Source organism: Danio aesculapii, chromosome 6 (genome assembly GCF_903798145.1).
Source record: "Danio aesculapii chromosome 6, fDanAes4.1, whole genome shotgun sequence".
NCBI lineage: Eukaryota > Metazoa > Chordata > Actinopteri > Cypriniformes > Danionidae > Danio > Danio aesculapii.
In genome coordinates this window covers 2,901,622-2,928,634 of record NC_079440.1, presented here as the reverse complement: position 1 = coordinate 2,928,634, position 27,013 = coordinate 2,901,622, and the positions used below count along the sequence as shown (strand labels likewise).

The 27,013-nt window shown below is 32.7% G+C and overlaps 1 protein-coding gene across 1 annotated transcript in view; it reads left to right on the top strand.

Annotated features, from left to right (window-relative positions):
• The window catches only part of plxna1b (plexin A1b), a 323,568-nt gene that overhangs the window by 85,005 nt on the left and 211,550 nt on the right, over positions 1–27,013 (top strand). The window contains 1 exon segment of the mRNA XM_056459328.1: positions 26,508–26,645. Within this exon segment, the coding sequence (XP_056315303.1) occupies positions 26,508–26,645 (138 nt within the window).

Genomic DNA, 27,013 nt, shown 5'->3' with positions numbered 1-27,013 from the left:
TCAGCGCATTGACTTTAATCATAATGAATGTGTCGTGCCCAGCGAGAGGTTTATGTTGCAGGATTACCCTTAATTAAATATTAATGCATAAGCGTGTGTGAGTTACAGAGCTTCACCTCAGACCGATCAATATCCGGATCTGAAACCGGAACCACAGCCAGAGAATAGCGAAGCTGTAATAATTGTTAATGAAGTCAGTGTGTGTAGTCAGATAATGCAGAGACGTGTGTTATGGGCATTTTACAATACGGTTTTAAACATGACATAAGACTTACTAAACTTGAAATGGCACAATAAATAAAACTTAATCCGTTCTTCACTTAATAATTCAATAGTTTTCAAGAGTTTCAGTGATTTATTTATTTATTTTTTCTTCATGATACTAATGTATTGAAAGTTTGTTTCTATTCAGATTTCTTTGGTGCTGTGTGGCTGCTAGGGTATTGTTGTTGATTGTTTGTTATGCAGTTGTTGAGGTGTATTCATTTTTTTATTGTGCAGTTATGCTTGGGAATGTTGTGTCTTTTCAGTGTCTAAGCAGCTTCAAACTAGCCAGCAGCTAGCTCTCTGCAACTCTCACATGGTCGCCCACTGAAGCCAAGCAGGGCTGAAAACCTGGATGTGAGACCACATGGGAAAACTAGGTTGCTGCTGGAAGTGGTGTTAGTGCGTCCAGCAGGGGGTGCTCAACCTGCGGTCTGTGTGGGCCCTAATGCCCCAGTATATTGGTGGGGACTCTATTCTGCTCAGTGAGTCTTTCAGATGAGATGTTAAACCAAGGACCTGACTCTCTGTGGTCATTAAAAATCCCAGGATGCCCTTTGAAAAAGAGGTTTAACCCCGGCAACCTGGCCAAATTTGTCCATCATGGCCTCCTAACCATCCCCCATATCATAATTGTCTTCATCACTCTGTCTCCTGTCCACCAATCAGCTGGTGTCTGGCGCAAAAAGGCTGTTGTTGTGTCATCCAGGTGGATGCTGCACACTGGTGGTGGATGAGGAGACCCCCCCCCCCCCCAAAAAAAAATATGTAAAGCGCTCTGATTGTCCAGACGTATCTGTTTTAAGTGATTTTAAGCATGCTACAATGTGATTACTAATGACTGTGGGTTGTTATTTGCTTGTTGCTATGTTGGTTCTAAAGTGTGTACATTTTTCAGTGTGTTGCTGTGTGGTTACTGAGGAAATGTTTGTAGTTGTTGTGTCTTTATTTCTTACTATGTGGATGCAACAAATAAAGTGATTGGTTTATTCCTATGCAGTATCTAAGATGCTTTCTTTCTTTTTTTTAAGCATGCCATTGTTTGGTTGCTAGGGTGTTTCGGATGGTTGCTAAGTGGCTAAGTGCCCGTCTGTAGATGTGTGTTCATACAGTATTCAGGTGATGTTTTGTAAATCTGCTCTCTCTCAGATGAAGCGCCCTCATGCAGTCCATCCAGCGGGTCTCTCCATTCGAGAGCGCTGTACATCAGCTGAAGGACTGTATGAGCACGTTCAGCATCTTCAAACGGTGTGCACGGGCTCATTTTCCTACTGTGATGGTCCCTTTTCACAAGACTGTTATGACGCTTTAAATCGACATCATAATCTTAGAGTCTGCATGAACCGGATGCTGCAACTTTATTTTTTTCTACCCATGTTGTGAGGCAGTTCCTAGAGAAACAGAATATTAAATGAGAAAACAGTGGGCGTGGCTTGATTTTCTCTACTGCGAGCTGATTGGATGTAGTAAAGTAGGAGTTTCTTGCAGAAAGATGGACCAATACAATCTAACAGACTCCTCCCCTCCTCCATTTCTGTTTGCTGTCAAAACTGACAGCTGGAGGGGCGTGGTTAGGTATATTAGCCACGCCCATTACCTCAGACAGACCTAATCTGAGAATTGTACTAAAAACAAACAGGAAGTGCATGTATAGATTTTAATTAAAGATTACAAGCGCATTTTTTTCTAAATGACATGCACAGATGAATTATTCAGCACAAAACTAGCCATGTGAGCTAACAACATCAATGTGGCTAGTTTTGATTTTATGTGTACTTAAAATCACATGAAAATTTTAAATATTTAGATTTAAAAAAATCAAGCCCATTTATATGTATCTACATATGTAGTATGTAATCTTTATTTAATTATTTATACAAATATAACAAGCTACAGCATGTGTGAGGTGTGTTTAATCCAGTGTTTATCAAGGCAGGACAGTAAATCTGACATTATTCTCTCCTCTGGCTGCCGTTATCAGTCTCACTAGCTCTTTCCTTCTTCTGAAAGTCTTGATAACACCATCGTGGAGTTTTTCTGTTATTGTTTCAGCAAATGGGATTGTAAAAAGGGATTTGTAGTACTCAGAGTGCAGTGAATGGGAGAGTTTACCAACTATGACGACTTCCGCTACTGAGAAACCCGGAAATGTGAAAAGGGTCCATTATGGCGGCTCTGCTGGCGGTGGATGTCTCTGAGCAGTGTCTGCACTGGCAGCCCAACAGGAGCTGTACATCAGGGCCAAAAGTGCCATCTGACGGAGCGCAGCGGTCAAGGCCACCTGAGAATGAGTTCAGTGAGGGATAAAAGAGGATTTACTGTGTGTGTGTGTGCGTGCGCATCTGCGTCTGCATAGGGCTGTGCAATATGGTGGTCTAAAGATTTTTTTCTATAGATGTTTGTATAGTTGTTTATAGTTTTATAGTTGTTTATTTTGTGGGGTGATAATACAGGGGTTGGACAATGAAACTGAAACACTGGCTTATTTAGCGTTTGAGGTTTCATGGCTGAATTTGATTAGCCTGATGGCCAATCTTCAATGTTTGCACATTCCACCAAAGCAGAGTGTGGAGGTTTCTTTAGAGTAATAACTGGTGGTGTTCAGTAATAAATTACAAATACTCAAACTACTGTAATTGAGTAGTTTATCTCAGGAATTGTTATGTACTAAGCAGTTTTAAAAAGGGAAAGTAAAAGTACACATTGAGTACATTTTTAGTGCTGTATCGGTACTTTTACTCCACTACTTTCCTTCAACCTGCAGTCACTACTTTATTATTTCTTGTCTATGGGGATTAGACAAATCAGTCCAGTGATTCCTGTCCAATCAAATCGCTCATAAGGTAAATCACTTCATAATGAACTTCCTCAAGACATGGGCGATTTATAATTGCAGCAAACTGTTTGGAAGCATTTAAAGTGTCTAGGAAGATGCACAAAATCTTTACACGCATTGACCCAGAGACTGTTTAATGCATGTCACTGATGAGAAGATGACGAATGTTTACTGTATGATGACCCAAATGGCCTTAAACACCCAGCAGGCACAAGACATCAACAAGACATCAGGTTGACGTTGGACCCCAACGTCGTGGGTACGTTGCATTTTGTTTGGAAATTAAAATTGGTTTGACGTCAGAACTCAACGTCAGGCCGACGTCAATGTCCAACATCCAACCTGAAATCAACCAAATATCAACCTCTAAGGATGTTACAGCTTGACGTTGTGTGGACGTTACCACTATGACGTCTATCAGACGTTGGATTTTGGTTGCCATACCTGACGAATAAATATCAGTATTTGTCGTCAATATGACGTTGGTTTAAGATGTTGGCTTGACGTTGGATTTTGGTCACTTTCTAACACAACCTAAAATCAACTTAATATCAACGTCATTATTGGACATCAAAATAACATTGCTGGCTAGTGATTAAGTTTTGGTCACCTGACATCACAACATAAATCTAACCTAATAATAACGTCTTGTGATGCTGTGTGCCTGCTGGTCAATAACTAAATGCACTACAGAATGTTACGTTTACACACATTACGTAAATGCATGAGCTCATATGCATAACACTCACAACTCAACTTTGAAAGGTCTACTTTTTACTCATACTTTGAGTAATATTGACAACAGATACTTTTACTCGCACTACATTATTAGGCAAGTAACGGTACTTTTACTAAAGTATGATTTTTCAGTAGTCTTTCCACCACTTGAGCATTTGTGCTTAAAATATTGCTGTGTGCACAATATTATGGGTGACAGATCAGAGTTCAAAAGAGTCAGCATAATGTCAGCGTTCCACCAAGAAGGACCAACCCCATCCAACAGGAGTAACCGTGTATGCAAGAGGAAGCTGTCTGAAATGCTAACCTGAACCACAGCTGCCCAGCTCACTGCAGAATTAAATGTGGGCCAGGAGCTCCACAAAGTCAATATACATGGCTGACTGCTGTAGCCAAACCTTTGGTCACTCGTGCCAACGCCAAACATCGGTTTCAATGGTGCCAGCAGTGAAAATCTCAGCGTGTACTATGTGAAACATGCATTGTACTCTGAGCCCACCTTCACTGTCTTCAGGAGAGTTACAGTGTGGAGAAGCTCCAACGAAGCATGCCACTCAGACCGTTGCTCGCTTGGAGTGAAGCATAGGGGTGGATCAGTGATTATATTGTGACTGGACTAGTTTTCAATTGAGTAATTCTTATTTGAGTAAGCTTTTAAACGCTGGATGTCTCTGATTCACTGATAGGAAATTGAGATCATTTCACTAAGATGTCTATTAGTCTGCAGAAGGTCACAATAATAAAATGATGATTGTATTAAGATAATTAGTGTTGTTTGTTCATGATGCTTAAGCAATTAATTCCATTCAGTGTTATTTAAATCGGCACCTGTTATTCCAGGCTGAATGTTTGCAGGAGTGTCATGAGAAATGTTGGTTTAGTCTGTGATTCAAGAAAGGTGTAAATAAATGCAGTGTTGAGGAGAAAAATGCAATGCCAGAATCACTCAGTTATTGTCACTCGCATCCTGTGGGATTATTTTTCTCAGGAGAACTGTAGGTATAATTTGTGTGTGTGTGTGTGTGTGTGTGTGTGTGTGTGTGTGTGTGTGTGTGTGTGTGTGTGTGTGTGTTTTATTTTAATACTGCAGTTACTGCGAACACGCTAGCATTTTTGTGAGTGTCTGTGAATTCTTTACATTTTAAGTTTGCAGAAGCACTTCAGAGGGAAATTAGTTTAATCTGATTAGTTTAGTCCAGTGTTTTTGTTATCAACTATACCTACAATTATTAAAAATGTAATTTAAGCTGAAATGAAGTAAAAAAGCTTCAATCCTAACCTGAAACACTAAAAATCAAATAGTGATTAAAAATAAAGTAAATAAAACAGTAAATAATAAATAAAGTCAATATAAAGTAAATAAAAATAAAGTAAAATGAAGTAAATAAAGTAAAATGAATCTAAAGTAAATGTGAAATAAAAATAAAGTGAATAAAATAAATAAAAATAAATTAAAAATTAAGTAAAATGAAGTAAATAAAGTAAAATGAATATAAAGTAAATGTGAAATAAAAATAAAGTGAATAAAAATAAATAAAAATAAATTAAAAATTAAGTAAAATGAAGTAAATAAAGTAAAATGAATATAAAGTAAATGTGAAATAAAAATAAAGTGAATAAAAAATAAAGTAAAATGAAGTAAATAAAAAATAAAATGAATATAAAGTAAATGTGAAATAAAAATAAAGTAAATAAAAATAAATAAAAATAAAGTAAATAAAAATTAAATAAAATTAAGTAAATAAAAAAGTAAAATGAATATAAAGTAAATGTGAATAAAAATAAAGTGAATAAAGTAAAAAAAGTTAAATGAATATAAAGTAAATGTTAAATAAAAATAAAGTGAATAAAAAATAAATAAAAATAAAGTAAATAAAGAATAAAGTAAAATTAAGTAAATAAAAAGTAAATAAAAAAGTAAAATTATTATAAAGTAAATGTTAAATAAAAATAAAGTGAATAAAAATAAATACAAATAAAGTAAATAAAAATAAAGTTAATAAAAATAAAGTAAAATTAAGAAAATAAAGTAAATTGAATATAAAGTAAATGTGAAATAAAAAAAGTGAATAAAAAATAAAGCAAATAAAAATAGTGAATATAAAGTAAATAAAATTAAGTAAATAAAAAGTAAAATAAATATAAAGTAAATGTGAATACAAGTGAATAAAAAAGTAAATAAAAAGTAAAATGAAATAAAAAAGTAAATAAAAATTAAGTAAATAAAAAGTAGAAAAATAAAGTAAATAAAATATAAAGTGAATAAAAAAGTAAACAGTAAAGTAAATAAAAATAAAGTGAAATTTAGTAAATAAAGTAAATAAAAATGTTAAATTAATATAAAGTAAATAATATAAAGTAATTAAAATATAAAGTAAATATAACCTAATGTAATAAATTTAAATATATAAATAATATAATATATAAAAATAGTATATTAAAAAATTCTAATACAATAAAAGTTTGATTTGAGTAGTGTAGTATTGTTATTAAGTTCTTTTATTAATTAAGCTGTAGTAAATATTAGATGAGAAATTAGTTGAAATATTTCTACAATAAATACATAAAAATAATATATGCTGGTTATAAAAATTAAATACTTTTATTTATTAAAACAAGACATTTAAAAAGATCCACAGTCTCGTCCACACTATGACAGTTTATAAAGAGTGTGTGTGTGTGTGTGCGTCTTTCAAAAACACTCGTGGCTTCTGTCATAACTACTGTGTGTGTGTGTGTGTGTGTGTGTTGCTCTTTTGATAATGTTTGTGTATTGTGCTGTTTATAGGGCCAATAACTGCAGATGGAAGTGTGTGTGTGTGTGTGTGTCTCGAATGAATGGATTTTCAATTGCTCTGCTCTTAGCTGAAAAGGCTTGTAATAGTTTGTGGCCCTCCATCAGGCGAGGTCAAACCCCTGAGCGCTGAAGCACGTGAGTGTGTGTGTGTGTGATTATTACAATCACTACTGGATTCTGTCCGTCTCTCTGAAATGTGAAGTGCACTACAGCACAATGAACGTGATGATAATCATGTCAAATAATCCTGACCTCCACGCTTCAAGCCAGTGTTTGTGTTTACACACATTTCAGCTGGATTGGAGCGCACGTTTACAGAACTACACACACAATTTTTCACCTTCCAGTCAATAGTGATTGATCAAATCAATATGTGTGCCTGTTATGTAGAGACGAACGACTCCGTAAATGAAGCTGAATGTAAACTAAGAGTGTTGCTTCTGGTGTGTCATGTGATCAGTGCAAGTTTTCTGTTCAAACTGTGCTGTTTAATGTGTATTCTTGTCTAATGGAGGTTTGCTGTGTTTGTTAGTGGAGCTGCACAGTATGGCCAGTCAGTATCAGTAGTAAATACTGCTGCGAGTACTAATATTAGGAACAATATTATTATTTAGGATCATTTATGATATTAGTAATGTTTAAATAAATAAATCAGTGTGTAGATAAATATGTAATTAAATACATAGATGCATAGTTAAATAAATAGATTCTTATGTAGATAAATAAATACATGGATAAATAAGTAAATAGATAAATAAATACAAATGTAAATAAATAGATAAATGAATACGTGGATTCAGGGTTAAATAAATACAGTAAATACTTAGATATGTAGAGAAATAAATAGATAGATAGATAGATAGATAGATAGATAGATAGATAGATAGATAGATAGATAGATAGATAGATAGATAGATAGATAGATAGATAGATAGATAGATAGATAAATACTTAGATATGTAGAGAAATAAATAGATACATAAACAAATCGATAAATAAATAAATAAATAAATAATTAAATAAATGCATTTGTAAAAAAATAGATAAATAAATGCAAAGATAGATGGTTAAAAAATACTTGGATATGTAGATAAATAAATAGATGCATGAATGAATGAATGAATGAATGAATAAACAAGTAAACAAATATGTAGATAAATAGATACATGCATAGATACATGGTTAAATAAATAAACAAATAAATACTTAGATATGTAGATAAATAAATAGATACAAAGATGAATGAATAAATAAACAAACAAACAAATACATACACAAACAAGTAAACATGTAGATAAATATATAAATACATGGTTAAATACTTAGATATGCAGATAAATAATTAGATAAATAAATAAATAAATAAATGTGTAGATAAATAAATAAATAAATAAAGTAAAAACAGAACTCAGCTTTTAGTCATTTTCAGATCTCATGTTTGTTGTACATCGAAGACTACAGCTGCAACAAAAAAAACATGATTTATGGAAAATTTTTTATTCAATTAATAAAAAAAGTTTTGCAATTGTTTTCTTCAATACTCAATATCTGAACAGTTAACGAAAATTGGGGTTTTGCAAATAAACTCTTCTTATATCAATTAAAATGATTATTAAATAATAAATAATAATAAAAATAAATGTTTAAATAAAAAGAAAAATTTCACATAGAATAATGTTGTCTATTTGTGTAACGTATAAAGTCATCGCTAAAATGATGAATAAGCACACTGTGTGGTTATTTAAATAGTCTCAGCTGTTTAGTGATTCGAGTTTTATTTGCGTTACTTATCCAGCACTACTGAAGCAGACTCTTGCTGTGGTGTATTCTGGGAAATTGTGTCCTGAACTTCAGTAATTTGAGTTTTTTTCCTCCGTCTTTTATTCTCCTCCATTGGGAAAGGTGCTTTGTTGAAGCCTCATGAGTCTCAGGAGAGCAAGAACATCGATCAGAGTTGAGCGCTGAACTCAACTCCTGAGAGACGTGTGTGTGTGTGTGTGTGTGTGTGTGTGTGAGAAGCAAACAGAGTTCAGAGGCCAGTAAACAGCCGCAGGAGAAACTGACTGAACATTTCTCTCCTGAGGGTGGAGATCTGCCATTGACATAAGACAATTCCTGAAAGCTGCTAACACACACTAGAAGAAGACCTGTGTTTCTGTATTGTGTCTGTATAATGAAGTGTGACAGGTCATCTGTACAGATGCGGGAGTGTATACATACATACAGCCATCTGCTGTTTGAACACACACACTTATACAGCTATCTTTATGAGGACTTTCTATAGCTTTAATGATGTTTCTACTGTACAGACTGTATATTCTCTCTCTCTCCCCCTAAACCCAAACCCCTGTGTTTTATTGCAGGGATTTAATTTAATTTGTCAACTAAACATTGTAATATTAGCAAAAATAAATATTTAATTACTATTGCAAAAGAAGAAAAGATACTTTGATGATAATAATAATAATAATAATAATAATAATAATAATAATAATAATAATAATAATAATAATAATAATAATAATAATAATAATGATGATAATAATAACAACAACTGTAATAATAATAATAATAATAATAATAATTACTATAATAATAAAACAATAATAATTGTAATAATAATAATAATAATAACAAGAACTATAATAATAATAATAATAACAATAAAACGGTAATAATAATAGTAATAATAATAACAATAACTATATCAAAATATAATAATAGTATTAATAATAATAATAATAATAATAATAATAATAATAATAACAACAACTGTAATAATAATAATAAAAAATAAAATAATAATACTAATAATAGTAATGATAATAACAACAACAACAACAACTACAACAATAATAATAATAATAACTACTATAATATTCAAATAATAATAATACTAATAATAAGAATAATTACTGTATTAGTAATAAAATAATAATTGAAATAATAATAATAATAGCAATAATAATAATAAAATATTAATAATAATGGTAATAATAATAGCAACAACTATAATAAAAAAACAATAATAATAATAACAACTGTAATAATAATAATAAATAATAAAATAATAATACTAATAATAGTAATGAAAACAACAACAATAATAATAAACACTACTATAATAAAATAATAATAATAATAATAACAACTATAATAATAGTAATAATAATAGTAATAACTATAATAATTATAAAATAATAATAATAATAATAAGAAGAAGAATGACAATAGCTATAACAATAATAATAACAATATTAATATTAATAATAATAATAGTAATAATGATAATAAATAATAATAATAGTCATAATAATAATAATAATAATTAGAATAATGACAATAGCTATAACAATAATAATAACAATAATAATAATAATAATAATAATAATAATAGTAATAATAATAGTAAAAGTAATAATGATAATAGTAATAATAATAATAATAATAATAATAATAATAATAATAATAATAATAAATATAATGTTAATAATAATGTTAATAAATCTGGCTATTTTCATTTTTTATTTTTTTGTCCGAATGCCAAACCATTAGTCTTTTAATTCTTATTATTCTTGCACTCTTACGCTTTAAAAACAAAAACAAACAATCAAATACAAATAAATATTAAAGTACTGTATTTTAATTATTCTTAAATTATTTCTTAAAGGGACAGTACACTCAAAAATGTAAAAGAATTTCTCCTCATTTACCCACAACTCTCAAACTCAGTTCCTGGAGGGCCGCAGCTCTGCATAGTTAACTTCAACCACCTCCAACTCACACCTGCTTAACAGTGCATAGTAGTCTTGAACACCTTGAATAGTTGCATCAGCTGTATTTGATTAGGGTTGGAGCAAAACTGCAGAGCTGCGGCCCTCCAGGAATCGACATTGAGAATTAGGCTCTAAACTTTTATTAATTATTATTTCATCTATTGAACACGAAATAAGATATTCTGAAGAATGTTCAGCAGCCATTGACTTCCATAGCAGAAACAACATATACAATGGAAGTCAATGGCTGTTGTTTTGTTCCAGCATTCTTCAATCCCTTTGTGTTCAACAGAAGAAGGGTTTGTAGCAAGTGGAGGATGAGAAAATGATCATTTTTAGGTGAACTATCCCTTCTTAAGACTTCTGCAGTGTTGAAATGCTTTCTGTGAGGAATCCAGACACTCTTAAAGCCGGTATTCACTCATTAATATGATTCATTTATTATAAAAAGAGCGACGTGAATGTGATTTTTGTGGAACAGACATGTTCGTGATTGCATTTTCTGCTGAACTATTCCTTTAATCTTTTGTGTGCTGATGCCAGAAATAAGCATGTCCTCATTTAGGCTGTTAATTAGCTAATAGAAACTGTTGCCAGGAGACGGATGTCTGATTAGGAAGCGCCGCCAATCCCCACAGGACCAAACAACACACTGTGTCTTTATTTGATCATATTTCTAATTCTGCATGTGCTGCTGGTGCCATGATTTCACAATACAAATCAGAAGACGTGTTATAAAAAATGAGGTTTTGTGCGAATAATCGTGATATTTGTGTGTGTGCGGTTTCTGTTTATGCTGTGTAACTGTTGTGGACACTCAGGCGATCAGTCACCGATGTGCGTATCAGCTCTGATTCTCCAGATCATCATTTTGATTGATCTCTTCATCAATATATATATATATATATATATATATATATATATATATATATATATATATATATATATATATATATATATATACACACATGGTTGAATTATATATATACGGTTACACATTTCTGTTTACACATTTCTTATCATAATAGTTTTAATAACTAATTTCTTTTATCTTTGCCATGATGACAGCACATAATATTTGACTAGATATTCTTCAAGATACTAGTATTAAGCTTAAAGTGACATTTAAAGGGTTAATTAGGGTAAAATTAGGGTAATTAGGCATGTCATTGTATAACTGTGGTTTGTTCTGGAGACAATTCAAAACAAATATTAGTTAAGGGGGCTAACTGGGTGTCCACACCGAAAGCGGCGAGAGCTTCAAAGTAGCCGGAAATTATTTTCAATGGGAGCCGCGGCAATAAGCATTGAGGAGCTGCTCCGCACATCTTTGCCAGTGTGGGCGCTGAGGAGAGTTCGGATCAACTTTATGGTAACGAGCTATGACACGGATCGGCGGCAAGCAATCGCAATGTAGAAGTCTATCGCTTGAGAGGATTCCAGAGAACACAGGTTGTGAACTTTGGTTCTGACCACAGTTGTTCCCAAGGGTTTTATTAGTGCGATCGCCGGATTTCCAGTTATTTACGATGTTTTTTTTTTAATTTTTTTTTTAATCATATTGGATAAGTGGAGCAAAGTCACAGCACACGCAACAACATGATCTTCCATAGTTGAATGAATTTGATAAAGCATTTTTACCCTAGAAAGCATGTTCTTATGCGCAGGGTTGGATTTACACAAGGACTTGGTGGGACTGAAGCCCCAGGGCCCACGGAGGAAGGGGGCCCTTGATTGATAGAGGAATTCAGTTGTGCCATAGTGTCAGGAAACCCCTCTTTGCATTATGTTTTTGCTTATTGATATTTTGAAGTATTCCTTTCGGTTTGCTGCTGTTCAAAAACTGTGACGCCGGTGCTAAACTGGGACTCGAAATGGCTGAAGCCCAGTCAGATTATTGAATAGCCCTGTTTTAGTCACCCATAAGAGTGACCAGATGTCAAAATGTCAACATTTTCCCAGGACATTCCCCTACTTCTGCACTACCACGAGAACAGTCCAGTCAAAGGTAGGCTAACGAAGCTCGTTGTAGAACTAAGATTGAAATTCAATCAGTATTCATCAGTGATTAACTTCTACTTGTAGTAACAGAAACTGGAATCATGCTGAATGGACTCATAACTGAAGCACAATCTCGGCTGCACAGCAGTTACAACTTGACACAAAAAACTGACTGCCCGCACAATCCTTCAATCCCACAATATAACCGAGACAGTGTGCGAACAAATCAAATAGCCTACACATGCAGTTATCAAAATGTCCATCGCTGCGGAGTATCTATCTTAAGTAAATACACTCGGTTATGATTTACAGTAAGACTGACTGAGCTTTTTTTATATGAATGTTTACTTTGCCCCTTTTATGAAAACGACAGTAATAATATGGAGCAATGAAATATTGCTGCTGGCTTTCATCAGGCAATAAATATATATGAATGAATGATATATGTGTGTGTGTGTGTGTGTGTATGTATGTGTATGTGTGTGTGTGTGTGTGTGTGTGTATGTATGTGTATGTGTGTGTGTGTGTGTGTGTGTATGTATGTGTGTGTTTGTGTGTGTGTGCGTGTGTGCGTGTGTGTGTGTGTAAGTGATTTGCTGAAATGCTGCAACGACCCCTTTAAATTTGAGATCAATGTAGTAAAGTTTGATACTCTCGCCGGCGGAGCAGTAAAGGCAGACAGTGTTATCACCAGGGTGGCCAGAGCAGACTTTGACGCTCTTGCCACATTCGGTGTGAACGCACAGTAATAATATTGGCCATAAAATGATTTTAAAAAATTAAAAACTGTTTTTATTCTAGCCGAAATAAAACAAAAAAGACTTTCTCCAGAAGAAAAAATATTATAGGAAATACTGTGAAAATTTCCTGAATCTGTTGAACATCATTTGGGAAATATTTGACAAAGAAAAAACAAATATTCGCAGGAGGACGAATAATTCTGACTTCATATATTTTATTAGTGTCTTAAATGTAATTTACTTTATTATATTGTGAACGAGCATGTGGAGGAACAGTGTTAGTGAGGATAAAGCATTCGCTGGACAGATTTCAGGAATGCTGGAGGAGGAAATGTGCTGACCACCTGTGGAAGAGGAGAATTAACATCTTCCTGTATGTTATGAGCCACTGCGTCTCCTTCCTGCCCTCTCTCTCTCGCTCTCTCTCTCTCTCTCTGTGTGTAATAAACAGCCCACCAGGGGTCTCAGAAAGGAAGTTGTCGGGGTGAAACAGGAAGTGAAGAACATCTGAATGAGGCAGGAAGGGTCAGTTTGTCAGTTCATCACTGCTGCGTTTATCAAATTAGACATTATTAATAGACTATTTAGACGAGGGTCATATATTCTGCTGCCAACACCAATCAGTTTAATCCAGCTCTACAGTGAGACAGAGCTGAGAGTACAGTCATTGAACAATCACACCGGACTCAGCTTTCACAGCTGAAGATCGTACAGAGCAGTGCTGTACATGAATATAAATGTTAGCTAGTGGCAGATCAATGGATTCATCTCTAAGTTTGTGCTTTTCTTCACACAGTATTAAGACTGAATGACATCCAAACAGGGGTGGAAAGAGTACTGATAAATTACACATGTAAAAGTACTGTTACTTGCCTAAGAATGTAGTGCAAGTAGAGTAAAAGTTTGTAAAAATCTGTTGTCAATATTACTCAAAGTATGAGTAAAAAGTAACCCTTTCAAAAGTACTCAAGAGTAGCGAGTATTACACTGTAAAAACCTGATGCATTTACGTATAATTTGTGGATGTGTGTAAACGTAACATTCTGTAGTGCATTTAGTGATTAGCCAGCAGGCACACAATGTTATAAGACGCTAATATTAGGTTAGATTTAGGTCGTGACATCAGTTGACCGAAAGTCAATGTCTAGCCAGCGTCTTAAGGACAACGTTATTATGATGTCCAATAATGACGTCAAATGACGTTGATATTTGGTTAATTTTAGGTTGTGTTAGAAAGTGACCAAAATCCAACGTCGAGCCAACATCTTGTAGTCTCTGGGTCAATGTGTGTAAAGATTTTGGACATCGTCTTGGACACTTTTAATGCTTCCAAACAGTTTGCTGCAATCAGGGGCGCCGCTAGAAGGGGAAAAGTTAGGACGATTCTAAGGACCCAAGCAGTTTTTGGGCCCCCAGAGATATTATTAGGGGCCCAAACGACTCAGCCACAACCCCAGCCCCCTTCCCGCCCACACACACACACACCACACCCCCTCTTTACTTTCGTCAATGACATATAACTCGCCCACGACACATTCACTTTCCTCTGCGACCCCGTTGACCTCCCCCATATCAGGCACACAACGTCATAAGACGTTATTATTAGGTTAGATTTAGGTTGTGATGTCAGGTGACCAAAACTTAATCTCTAGCCAGCGTCTTAAGGACAACGTTATTTTGATGTCCAATAATGACGTCAAATGACGCTGATATTAAGTTGATTTTAGGTTGTGTTAGAAAGTGACCAAAACCCAACGTCAAGCAGACATCTTAAACCAACGTCATATTGACGACAAATACTGATATTTATTCGTCAGGTATGGCAACCAAAATCCAACGTCTGATAGACGTCATAGTGGTAACGTCCACACAACGTCAAGCTGTAACATCATTAGACATTGATATTTGGTTGATTTTAGGTTGGATGTTGGACATTGACGTCAGTCTGACGTTGAGTTCTGATGTCAACCCGATTTTCATTTCCAAACAAAATGCAACGTCCCCTTGACACTTGGGTACAAAGTCAATCTGACGTCTAGTTGAGGTCTTGTGCCTGCTGGGTATTTAAGGCCATTTGGGTCATCATACAGTAAACATCCGTCATCTTCTCATCAGTGACATGCATTAAACAGTCCCTGGGTCAATGTGTGTAAAGATTTTGGACATATACTTGGACACTTTTAATGCTTCCAAACAGTTTGCTGCAATCAGGGGCGCCGCTAGAAGGGGAAAAGTTAGGACGATTCTAAGGACCCAAGCAGTTTTTGGGCCCCCAGAGATATTATTAGGGGCCCAAACGACTCAGCACCCCCCCCCCATCCCCCACCTTCCCCGACACCCCACCTCCTCTGTACTTTCGTCCAAGACGTATAACTCATCCGTGACACATTCACTTTCCTCTGTGACACCACGCCAACCACCCGCCCCCTCGCTAGTGGTGCTCCTGGCTGCAATTAGAAAGCGTCCATGTCTTGAGGAAGTTCATTATGAGGCGATTTACCTTATGAGCGATTTGATTGGACAGGAATCACAGGATGGATTTTTCTAATCCCCTAAGAAAAAATAAAGTAGTGACTGCAGGTTGAAGGAAAGTAGTGGAGTAAAGCTTCATTCACACTACGAGCGACTTGCAGTAGCAAAGCGATAATCGACCATTCATTTTAACGGAGAACGAGCGACTTCTGGCGACCTCAGTCTACACAAGCGGCATCGACCGTTGGGGACCAGGTGGGCGTGTCAAGTGACACGACAAAGTTGGGAATCCCTCAACCTTATTCAAATGAAGAGTGACTTTCTTGAGCGACAGCCAATAGGAGCACTAGTAGAGCTCACGTGATCCTCTGTCAGCTCGCTCTTGCAGCAGGTCACCACCCAGAGCGACAGGTAGCTACAAAGTTGCTGCTAGTGTGAATGAGGCATAAAAGTACCGATACTGCACTGAAATGTACTCAATGTGTACTTTCACTTTCCCTTTTTAAAACTACTTAGTAAATTACAATTCCTGAGATAAACTGCTCACAGTAGCTTGAGTATTTGTAATTTGTAAACTGCATCCAAAGTTCAATAAACCTAGAATCAGCTCAGAAACACACCGAGCGTAATGATCCTGAGCTTTATTCACATTATCTTCATTATTGGATTAGTGTTTAAGTGTTGTGATCTGCTCCATCATTTCTGGAAGGAAGATGACGAGTATAAACAGAGAATCAGCTGAACAATAGAAGTGAATCATGGGAACTCTCTGTTCTGGGAAGAGGAGTGTGTGTCAGTCAAACACGCCTGCTGTATACAACGCCTTTACAGCCATGGCACACACACACACACACACACACACACACACACACTCACTCTTACATACACGCAGTGACAACAAATACACACAAACACACGCATACATACATACATACATATATATATATATATATATATATATATATATATATATATATATATATATATATATATATATATACTTATACACACACACACACACACATACACATAAATATACATGCACACACATGCATATATACACACATACATACACACATAACTATACACACACACACACATACATACACACATAAATATACATACACACACATATACACACATACATACACTTGAATATACACACACATATATACCCATTCATACACACATAAATATACATACACACATACATGTATCCACACATACATACACAAATACACACACACTTATACATATAAACACATTCATACACACATAAAAATGCATATACCTGTATACACACATAAATATACACACACACACACACACACACACACACACACACATATATATATATATACATATATATATATATATATATATATATATATATATATATATATATATATACTGTACATACACACACATAAATATACACACACATATATATACACATACATACACACGCGCATAAATATATATACACAGACACATACATTTACACACGCATACATATACACACACGCATAAATGTACATACACACACATACATACATACATACATACATACATACATACATACATATATATATATATATATATATATATATATATATATATATATATATATATGTATATATATAATATATATAAACATACACGCACATGCATAAAATACTAATGAACTGAATGTACGTAGTTATGCCTCTGTAAAATTACCTCAGTAGCAGTGTAAGGTTACAAGTGTGTGTAAGCTGCTGACTGAGACACACACACACACACGCAGTCTCAGCTGTGGCATGTGGCAGTGGTGTGTGGACAGCTGGGTGGTCGCCAGGCAACCAGGTGTGAAACAGATGCTGCAGCTGCGGTCTGGCCTGTTGCCGGGTAACAGCAGGGCATCGACCCCTGGATACTGAAACAGAGGATCATCAGAGACGCCACAACACAACCACAATTAACACTGAGCAGAGGATCGATGTGCGCGTGCATGCATGTGTGTATACGTGAGTGTGTCTGACTGTCTGTGTGTTTGACATTGTGTGTGTGTGCGTGTGTGTGTGTGTGTGTGTGTGTGTGTTTACAGCTGTTGGAAACCATTAAGAGACCACTTTTACACAGCTTTTGCTGGTTTTATTATCTGTGTTTGAGTTAAAGTTTCAAGACACCATGGAGTACTTTTTTTGAGATTTTAACAGATTTGTGTGTGTTAAGACAACGTTAGCTCCTGTCAGCTTTAATTGTGGGGAAATCTGCATAATTTTGAGCTCTCGTCAGCTAATTTCAGCTTCTGGGTTTAAAATAATTTTTTGGGCGAGATGGAAATCTGTGACGTAGCGCTCGTCTGCTAGTGGAGTGATGAGGTGTTGGTGTCTCATTATTATTCATAGATCAGTTTTCTTATCCTATGAGAAGACCCTGCTTCTTAATTATTCATGAGAGCATGCGCAAGCATGAAGGCAAGAGAGACCTGCCAAGCTGTGAGACCCAATGACTGGGTGAGACCGCGTCCGTGTACGGCAAGCAGTATTTAGCCGTTCATGAAGGGTCGTAACATTATGTGTTTGTTTCCATGATTCACAGGGTTTGTTTGCGTGTGTTTCCCCCGCAATGCTGTCAGGGGCGATTCAGCAAAGCTGTTGGTTTACAGCAAGCCTTTTTTGTCGAGAGAGCTGTAATTTGGAGAATGGTGGACTTTTATCAGTTATCAGTTGAGTTCGTTACTATTCAGACGCATCGCCTATATGCGTGTTGCTGTGTTCGCCTATGATTAAACTCCTCCATATTGCCAGCAGGGCTAACGGTTGAAATAGACAAGGCAAGAGACCTGCTGCACTGCTCCACTGCGTCTGCATTCAGAGCCGGGGGTTCAGGAGGAGAAAAGTCCTCCTCATTTATAGTGTTTAGGGCTGCAACTAACGGTTATTTTAATAATCAATTAATCTGTTGATTGTTTTTTCGATAAATTAATGAATCGGATAATAAAAAAACACAAGAAAAGCATTTATATCCAACCCTTTATTCAAAAACAGAGCGACAATCTTTAGAAAGTGCACAAACATGTTGCTCCTTGAACATCCCTGAGCTGTTATGATAATAAAAAAATAAATAAATAAATAAATAAAACGTTTCGTCCGGTTTCCAATCCAAATATACATATAAATGTAAATCACGATACATACATGAAATAGCATAAGAAATTATGTCTAGTTTTCTGAAAAAACACCTCAAATTAAGTGATTGTTTGCTTAAAACAAGCTAAATTATTTGTCAATGGGGTCAGAAAACAGAAGTTTGAAGCGTCACTTAGCTTTCTCATGCCATTTTTCTTGTCTAGTAATCTTGATTTAAGATTTTTTACATATTTAAACTGAAAACCAGACAAAATGACAAAGAAAAGTTGCTCACACTTTACAATAAGGTTTATTAGTTAATGTTAATTAATGCATTTACTAACATGAACAATGAACAACACATTTACTACAGTATTTGTTCATGTTAGTTAATGAAAATACAGTTGTTCATTGTTAGTTCATGTTAACTCAAACAAGTGTTGTTCACTTCTTTATTTGGCTCAGCGCCAGCGAACGCGCCAACGCTCAGTTTGATTGTTTCAGTTGCCGCTCTAAAGGTAAACGAGCTAACGCCAACTTGTTCAGTTCAATTCATCTTTATTTGGTAATTGGTTTTATTCTGGGAAGGTCTGATTATATTTCTTCCGAAATTCCTGTTAAAATATTTAACAAACAACAAAACGTTTTGATTAGCTGCGATTTAAAATCAGGGTTACTTTTTCATTCTTCTTAACTCATCTTAAATGAAAAAACTAAACTTTTATATAAAACTTTATATATAATCTTCTGAAATGATGACATCAGTTTTAGTTATTTTTCTTATGAAGTTTATTGAAATGAAGCATGCATGCTGGAAATAAATGTAAACATTGAATAAGCCTTTCCTCTTCCTCTGCCTGTGTGTGTTGAATGAAAGAGAAAGAGATTTATAACTCAACACTGAGATTGTTTGTCTGATGTTGATCGTTGTGTGTGTGTGCGCGTGTGTGTGTGTGGATGCTGTACTGATATCAGGGGACAGGAAGTGGAATTTGTCATGGTTTAATTGCGTCTGCCTTTCCTTAAACACTTATTTTAGGCATCGTTGGTTTGGTAATCGCCCGCTTCTCCCTGAGGAAGACCAGTCCTCTGATGACGACAGATTACACACACAATAGACATGGACAGACATGCTACAGACTCATAATGTATTTATTTAAGAACAAAAAAACACACCCTAACATTCATCCTAACTGTTTATTTATTTATTAAATAATTAATTTGTTTATTTATTTTCCTTCAGCTTAGTCCCTTTATTAATCTGGGGTCGCCACAGTGGAATGAACCGCCAACTTATCCAGCATATGTTTTACATAGCATATGCTCTTCCAGCTGCTACCCAGTACTGGGAAACACCCATACACACACACACACACACACACACACACACACACACACACACACACACACACAGTACGGCCAATTTAGTTCATCACCCTATAGCTCATGTGTTTGGACTTGTGGGGGAAACCGGAGCACCCGGAGGAAACCCACACCAACATGGGGAGAACATGCAAACTCCACACAGAAATGCCAACTGGCCCAGCCGGGACTCGAACAAGCGACCTTCTTGCTGTGAGGCCACAGTGCTAACCACTGAGCCACCATGTCGCTCTTTGTTTATAACAGATACTAACACACATTTATGTATACACTCACACTCTTCCTGTGCTGGTGATATTTGTGTCTCTGGTGGGCGTGTGGTATGTGTGTGTGGTGGCTGCTGTGTTTGTTTACTACATTTCCCACAGTTTATCTGCATTGTTTACACAGAGAGTGTGTGTGTGTGTGTGTGTGTGTGCGCGTGCGTACGCCGTGTTTATCATGCAGCAGTGCTGGACTGCATAAATGAGTCTTTCACAGAGAGTTTGTTTTTGTGTCTATTTTTGTTTCTTCTTAAATTTTCATGAGTGTGTGTGTGTGTGTGTGCGTGTGTGTGTGTGTGTGTGTACATGTGGGTTATATTTATCAGTGCATGTTTAAAATGAAGCTTTCTGCAGTCGCTGCTGAAACACAACTCCATTGTCATCATCTCAACACCATCACTGATGTTAAAATGTAAAATGAACATAAGCTCTTTTATTTTGTCTGTAGTTACTGCACTTTGCTGTTGTACAGCAGTGAACCCCAAAAATTGGTTATCTAGGATGCAACTTTATGATCCAAATTTGACCCTTTTGCTTGTGTGTGTTCATCTGATAGTAATAATTACATTTTTATATTTTTATACATTTTATATTTTATTTTAAATGATTTAATTTCAATGTTTATTTTCTTATTTTAATTTAATTTTAATTTTATAATTTTTAAATAAGTTTAATATAATTTTGCGTCTTTCTTTGCTGAGAGACACTCATTTTCAGGACCAGAGTATATATTTTTATAAGTTTATATACATTTATAATCATCTGTCATTTATAATTGGATTGTGCAATTAGTATTACTTTTGCAACATTTGTTGTTTATTTTTGTTTTATTCTATTCTATTTTTATTATTTTAATTTATTCTATATTCTATTTTTATTATTTATTTACCTCATAATTTTATTTTATTGTATTTTTTATTATTTTATTTTATTATTTTAATTTATTCTATTCTATTTTTATTTTATTATTTTATTTTCTTCTATTCTATTTTTATTATTTTATTTTACTTTATTTTTTTATTTTAATGTATTTTTATTATTTTATTTTATTTTCTTCTATTCTATTTTTATTATTTTAATTTACGTTATTATTTTATTTTATTGTATTTTTATTATTTATTTATTATTTTATTTTCTTCTATTCTATTTTTATTTTATTATTTCATTTTATTGTATTTTTATTATTTTATTTTATTATTTAAATTTATTCTATTCTATTTTTATTTTATTATTTTATTTTATTCTATTCTATTTTTATTATTTTATTTTACTTTATCATTTTATTTTATTGTATTTTTATTATTTTATTATTTTATTTTATTCTATTGTATTTTTTATTTTATTTTACTGTATTTTTTATTTTATTCTGTTTTTTATTATTTTATTATTTTATTCTATTCTATTTTTATTTTATTTTTTTATTTTATTTTTGTTATTTTATTTTACTGTATTTTTTATTTTATTCTATTTTTATTATTTTATTTTACTTTTTTATTTTATTCTATTTTTCATTATTTTATTTTATTTTATTTTATTTGACCTTTATTTCTGAGAGTGTAACAGATCTAGTTTTACAGTTAAATCATTTCACATTTGTTTATATTTGTTAATGTTAACCCTGTGGTGAACCCACGAGAGTGTGTGTGCATGTCTATGTCCGTGTGTCTGTGTGTGTACAGCAGATACTGGTGTGTTTCTCATCCTTTGGGGTGTTTATTTGACTTTCTCTCCTCCTGTAAGCACAGATATATCAGTGTCATTCTGTGGACGAGAGTCTCATCTGGAAACAATCACAGTCTGTTTTAGAGCTCTGTTTATATTTATATTTTAACTGCATTTAAATAGTCTGTGTCACATAATCAGTGCATGTTTTTTCAGGTTTTCTGCAAAAGTAATTGACTTTAAATGACAAAAGTAATTTAATTTAATTAATTTTAATTAATACATTTATTTGTTTATATTTTTGCCCACTAAAGGTGCATTTATTGGTTTAAGTTGTTTACAAAAAATAATATTTCAATTACATTTAAATTCAAATTTACACCACTAATGCCACCAATTAATAATCAAATGAATAATTTATATTTTATCATATCCTCCTGTATTATTGTGAGTGAGTCCTGCTGTTTTCTGTGTACCAGCGTGATCCCAGACGGCTTATTTTTATTTTATTTTGTTTTGTTTTATTTTATTTTATTTTATTTTATTTTATTTTATTTTATTTTATTTTATTTTATTTTATTTTATTTTATTTTATTTTATTTTATTTTATTTATTTTATTATTTATTTTATTTTATTTTATTTTATTTTATTTTATTTTATTTTATTTTATTATTTATTTATTTATTTATTTATATATTTTTTTGCCTACAAAGGTTGCATTTATTTGCTTTAAAATATTTACTAATATTTTAATATTCACACCGCTAATGCCAATTAATAATCAAATGAATAATTAATATAAAAAATGTTCCTCCTGTATTAATTGAGTGAATTCTGCTGATTTCTGTGTTCCAGCGTGATCTCAGGCGGCTTATTTACATTTTTTCCTCTCGTTCGTCTCAGTAATGGCAATAAAACTCAGTTTGCTGTGTGTGTTGCTCATTGGTGTGTGAGTGTAAGTGATTTTCTGTGGTTTCAAGATGAAGTGTTGCAGTATTAGAAGGTTGACTGACTCCAGATCAGCCATTACTGCGTCACATTCACACACACACACACACACACACACACACACACACACACACACACACACACACACTTAACGCTGCGTGTTTATTGAGAGCAATCGAAGTGATGGATGAGCTCGACATGCAGAAACAGCAGCCAGATCATATTTACATAAGTAATATACACTTCCCCTGAGTCTCATTAGAAGTCATACACTCGTATACTGTACTGTATGTCTCAATGAAAAGTCTGTCATCTTTTACCCTCATGTCGATCCAAAGCTGAATGACTCGGGTTTTTTTTATTAGACTTGTTTAGGGTTTATATTTGTATAGAAAAAAAGGTAAAATATGTAAAAAAAATAAATAAATATTAATAAATAAATAAATAAATAAATAAATATATATATATATATATATATATATATATATATATATATATATATATATATATATATATATATATATATACATATATACATATATACATATATATATATATATATATATATATATATATATATATATATATATATATATATATATATATATATATATATATATATATATATATATATATATATATGTACATATACATATACATATACATATACATATATATGTATATATACATATATATATTAGCATATATATATATATATATATATATATATATATATATATATATATATATATATATATATTATATATATATATATATATATATATATATATATATATATATATATATTAGCATATATATTAGCATACAGCAACCTACATTACATTAGAAATTTTGTTTCTAATGAAGTTTTTTGTTGTGTTTTTAGTTAATTTAATTTTTAATTTAGAATTTTTAATTGATCATTTAATTTTATTTTTAATTTAATCTTATTATTCAAATTAAATTAATTTTATTTTGAATATTTTTTGCCCACAAAGGGTGCATTTATTTGTTTAAAATATTCACAAATAATAATATTTTAATATTCACACCATATTTTAATATTAACCCACTAAAGTATTAGTGTCTTTGTTATATATTTTATTATTTATTATATTATATTATTATTTTATTATTTTTTTATTTATGTAATTTAGCTCTGGCCATAATGAGATTTGAAAAAAGAAAAAATTGATTATTATTGCAATTATTTAAATATTTTAACACTTGTAGTATGGTGTATTTTATTTTAATATATTTTATATAGGTTATTTTGTATTACAGTATGGAAAAGAGCAGTTTTGATCATGCTAAGATTGTTTTTTGTTTTATAATTAAATAAAAGGATTAAAATCTTAATGAAATATGCAGCAAGAATCTGAAATAATATGACTGGTAAAATAACAGTTTTTATATGCAAATATATTCTAAAAGTCTATTTTTGCTTGTGATTTAATACTTAATTTATTTAATTAATTTAATTTAATTAAGTATTTATTTTAATTTATTTTTAAGTTATATACATATATTTTTATATCTTCTAAATGCTGTCAGATCTATATAAACAGTCCCTTTATCAGGATCTAAAATTCTGCTCTGATTTTCCCCATGTTGTCTTCAGTATTCTTCATCTCTGCTGCTTGTAAAAGTCAAGAGCGCTAATAGCTTGGTTAGCATGTGCTGCTGGAATAAATCAGACTGATTAATAATGTAAATGCTGCATGACATTTGACGCGGAGCAGGTGATTTGCGTTGACCTTTCTGAATGGCTTCATGAAGATTGTTCTGAGAGTTTTAGCGTGTGTGTGTGATCATGAGCCACCGGTATAAATGTAATGCTAGCGTCTGTCTTGATTGTATGATTGAATTAGCGGCTATAATGTGTCTAATCCTCTTGTAGTGTAAGGCAGAGATTGATGCTGAATGAGGGATTTGATCCTCCTGAGAGACGCACACACACATGATTATATTTACAGCGATTAGCCAACGCTTTTGTGCTGCTGATGTCATTACTGTAATGATGTTTGTGTTTTCATGGGATGAAAGCGTCCAGCCGTGTTTTGTGTGTGTGTGTCTGTATGTGTGTGTGAGAAAGAGATAATTGTGCCAGTATGGTGAGATATTAATGAGATGCTAATGAGTTGTTGACAAATAATGATTTTTTTTGGTAAAGGTACCATTTTTGGAGGAATATATATATAAATATTATGTAGTTTTAAGTCTGATGTTTGACAACACATTAGGAGTTGCTAACTTTATCAATTATTTCACTGTTTATTTATTTATTTATTTAATGTCCAGTAACACTTTACTTGAAGGGGTGTTCATAAGAGTGTCCTAAAACAGCCTTTTTTATTAATTAATATTTACTTAATTAATAAATCTATTTGAATTTAATTTTTTTATTTAATTTAGTTTTAATTTTTCATAAATTTATTTTAATTGAATTTTAATTTAACTTAATTTAATTACATTTTTACTTTAATTTAAATTTTAGTTTTAATTTTAATTTAACTTAATTTAATATTAACTTTTAATTTTAGTTTTAATTTTGATTTAATTTAGTTACATTTAATTACATTACATTTTTTTCTTTAAATTTAATTTTAGTTTAGTTTTAATTTAGTTTAATTTGGTGTTTATTTTCATTAGTTTTAGTTTTAATTATTTAGTTTGTTTTAATTTTAATTTAATATTAGTTTTAATTTTATTTTAATGTTAGTTTTCATTTAATTTTAATGTTAGTTTTAATTTAATGTTAGTTTTAATTTTATTTTAATGTTAGTTTTCATTTTAATGTTCGTTTAAATTTTATTTTAATGTTAGTTTTAATTTTAATTTAGTTTTAATTTAATTATTTTGTATATTTTATTTTACATTTTTTCTTTAATTTATTTTGAGTTTTCTTTTGCTCATTTATGTTTATGACAGATTTATGACAAGTATTGCAGTCTTGGTAACGTCAAGTTATCATGACATGACAAAAACAGGTTGTGATGTATTTGTCAAGTTGTCATAACAAACAATGTCTGCATTTATTTCGAACAGTGTAATCCACTTCTGAAAACTATTATTGAAACACAAATACATTTCAGCATAATCAACAGAACATCTTCACATCTGTGTAAACTTATGGATTTTAAACAATGAAACTATCTTTATTGTTGTTTACTGCATTTTAAACAATGACAGTTCTAATTATATTAATATGTGGGTAACACTTTACTATAAGGTTGCATTAGTTAATGTGAGTTAATGCATTTACTAACACTGTATGTGTTCTTCTTAATTAATGAAGATACAGTCGTTCATTGTTAGTTCGTTAACTCGTGGTGTATTAACTAATATTAACAAGCATGTGTTTGGATATTAATAATGCATTAGTTTATGTTAGTAAATGCATTAACTAATGAAACCTTTTTGTGAAGTGTGACCATTATTTGTCATGTGCGATTGTGAAAATGTTTCACTTTCACAACACTAATGCTGGTGCTGTGCTTTTGTTTTTGTCAGATTCTGATTAATTCAGTGAGTCCGTCCCGACCAGCACTGCTGTACGAGAGCGTGGCCGTCAGCGAGGGCAGTCCACTGCTCAGAGATATGATGTTCAGTCCAGACCTGCAGTTCATCTACACACTCACTGACAAACAGGTAAGCGCGTGCACACATGCACACACACACACGCGCGCACACACACACACACACACACACACACACACACACACACACACTTACACTAAACACTGATTTGAGTTAGAGGCACAGTATATCATTTTGGCCACTAGAGGGCATGTGGTCAAAACAAACAAAGGCTTATTATGGAGACGGTGTGACTGAGTTTGGAATCATGGGAGTTGTGGTCACCAGCCGGACACCGGCCTCACAGCTCCGAGAATGTCAGTACAGTCACTTATTGATCCGCGATCGATAAATGTAGCTTGTGTGGATGCTACTGCGCTACTTGACTAAACAAATTCCTTTGCTACTGAAGAGCTATTTGATTTAGAAAGTAGCGACGC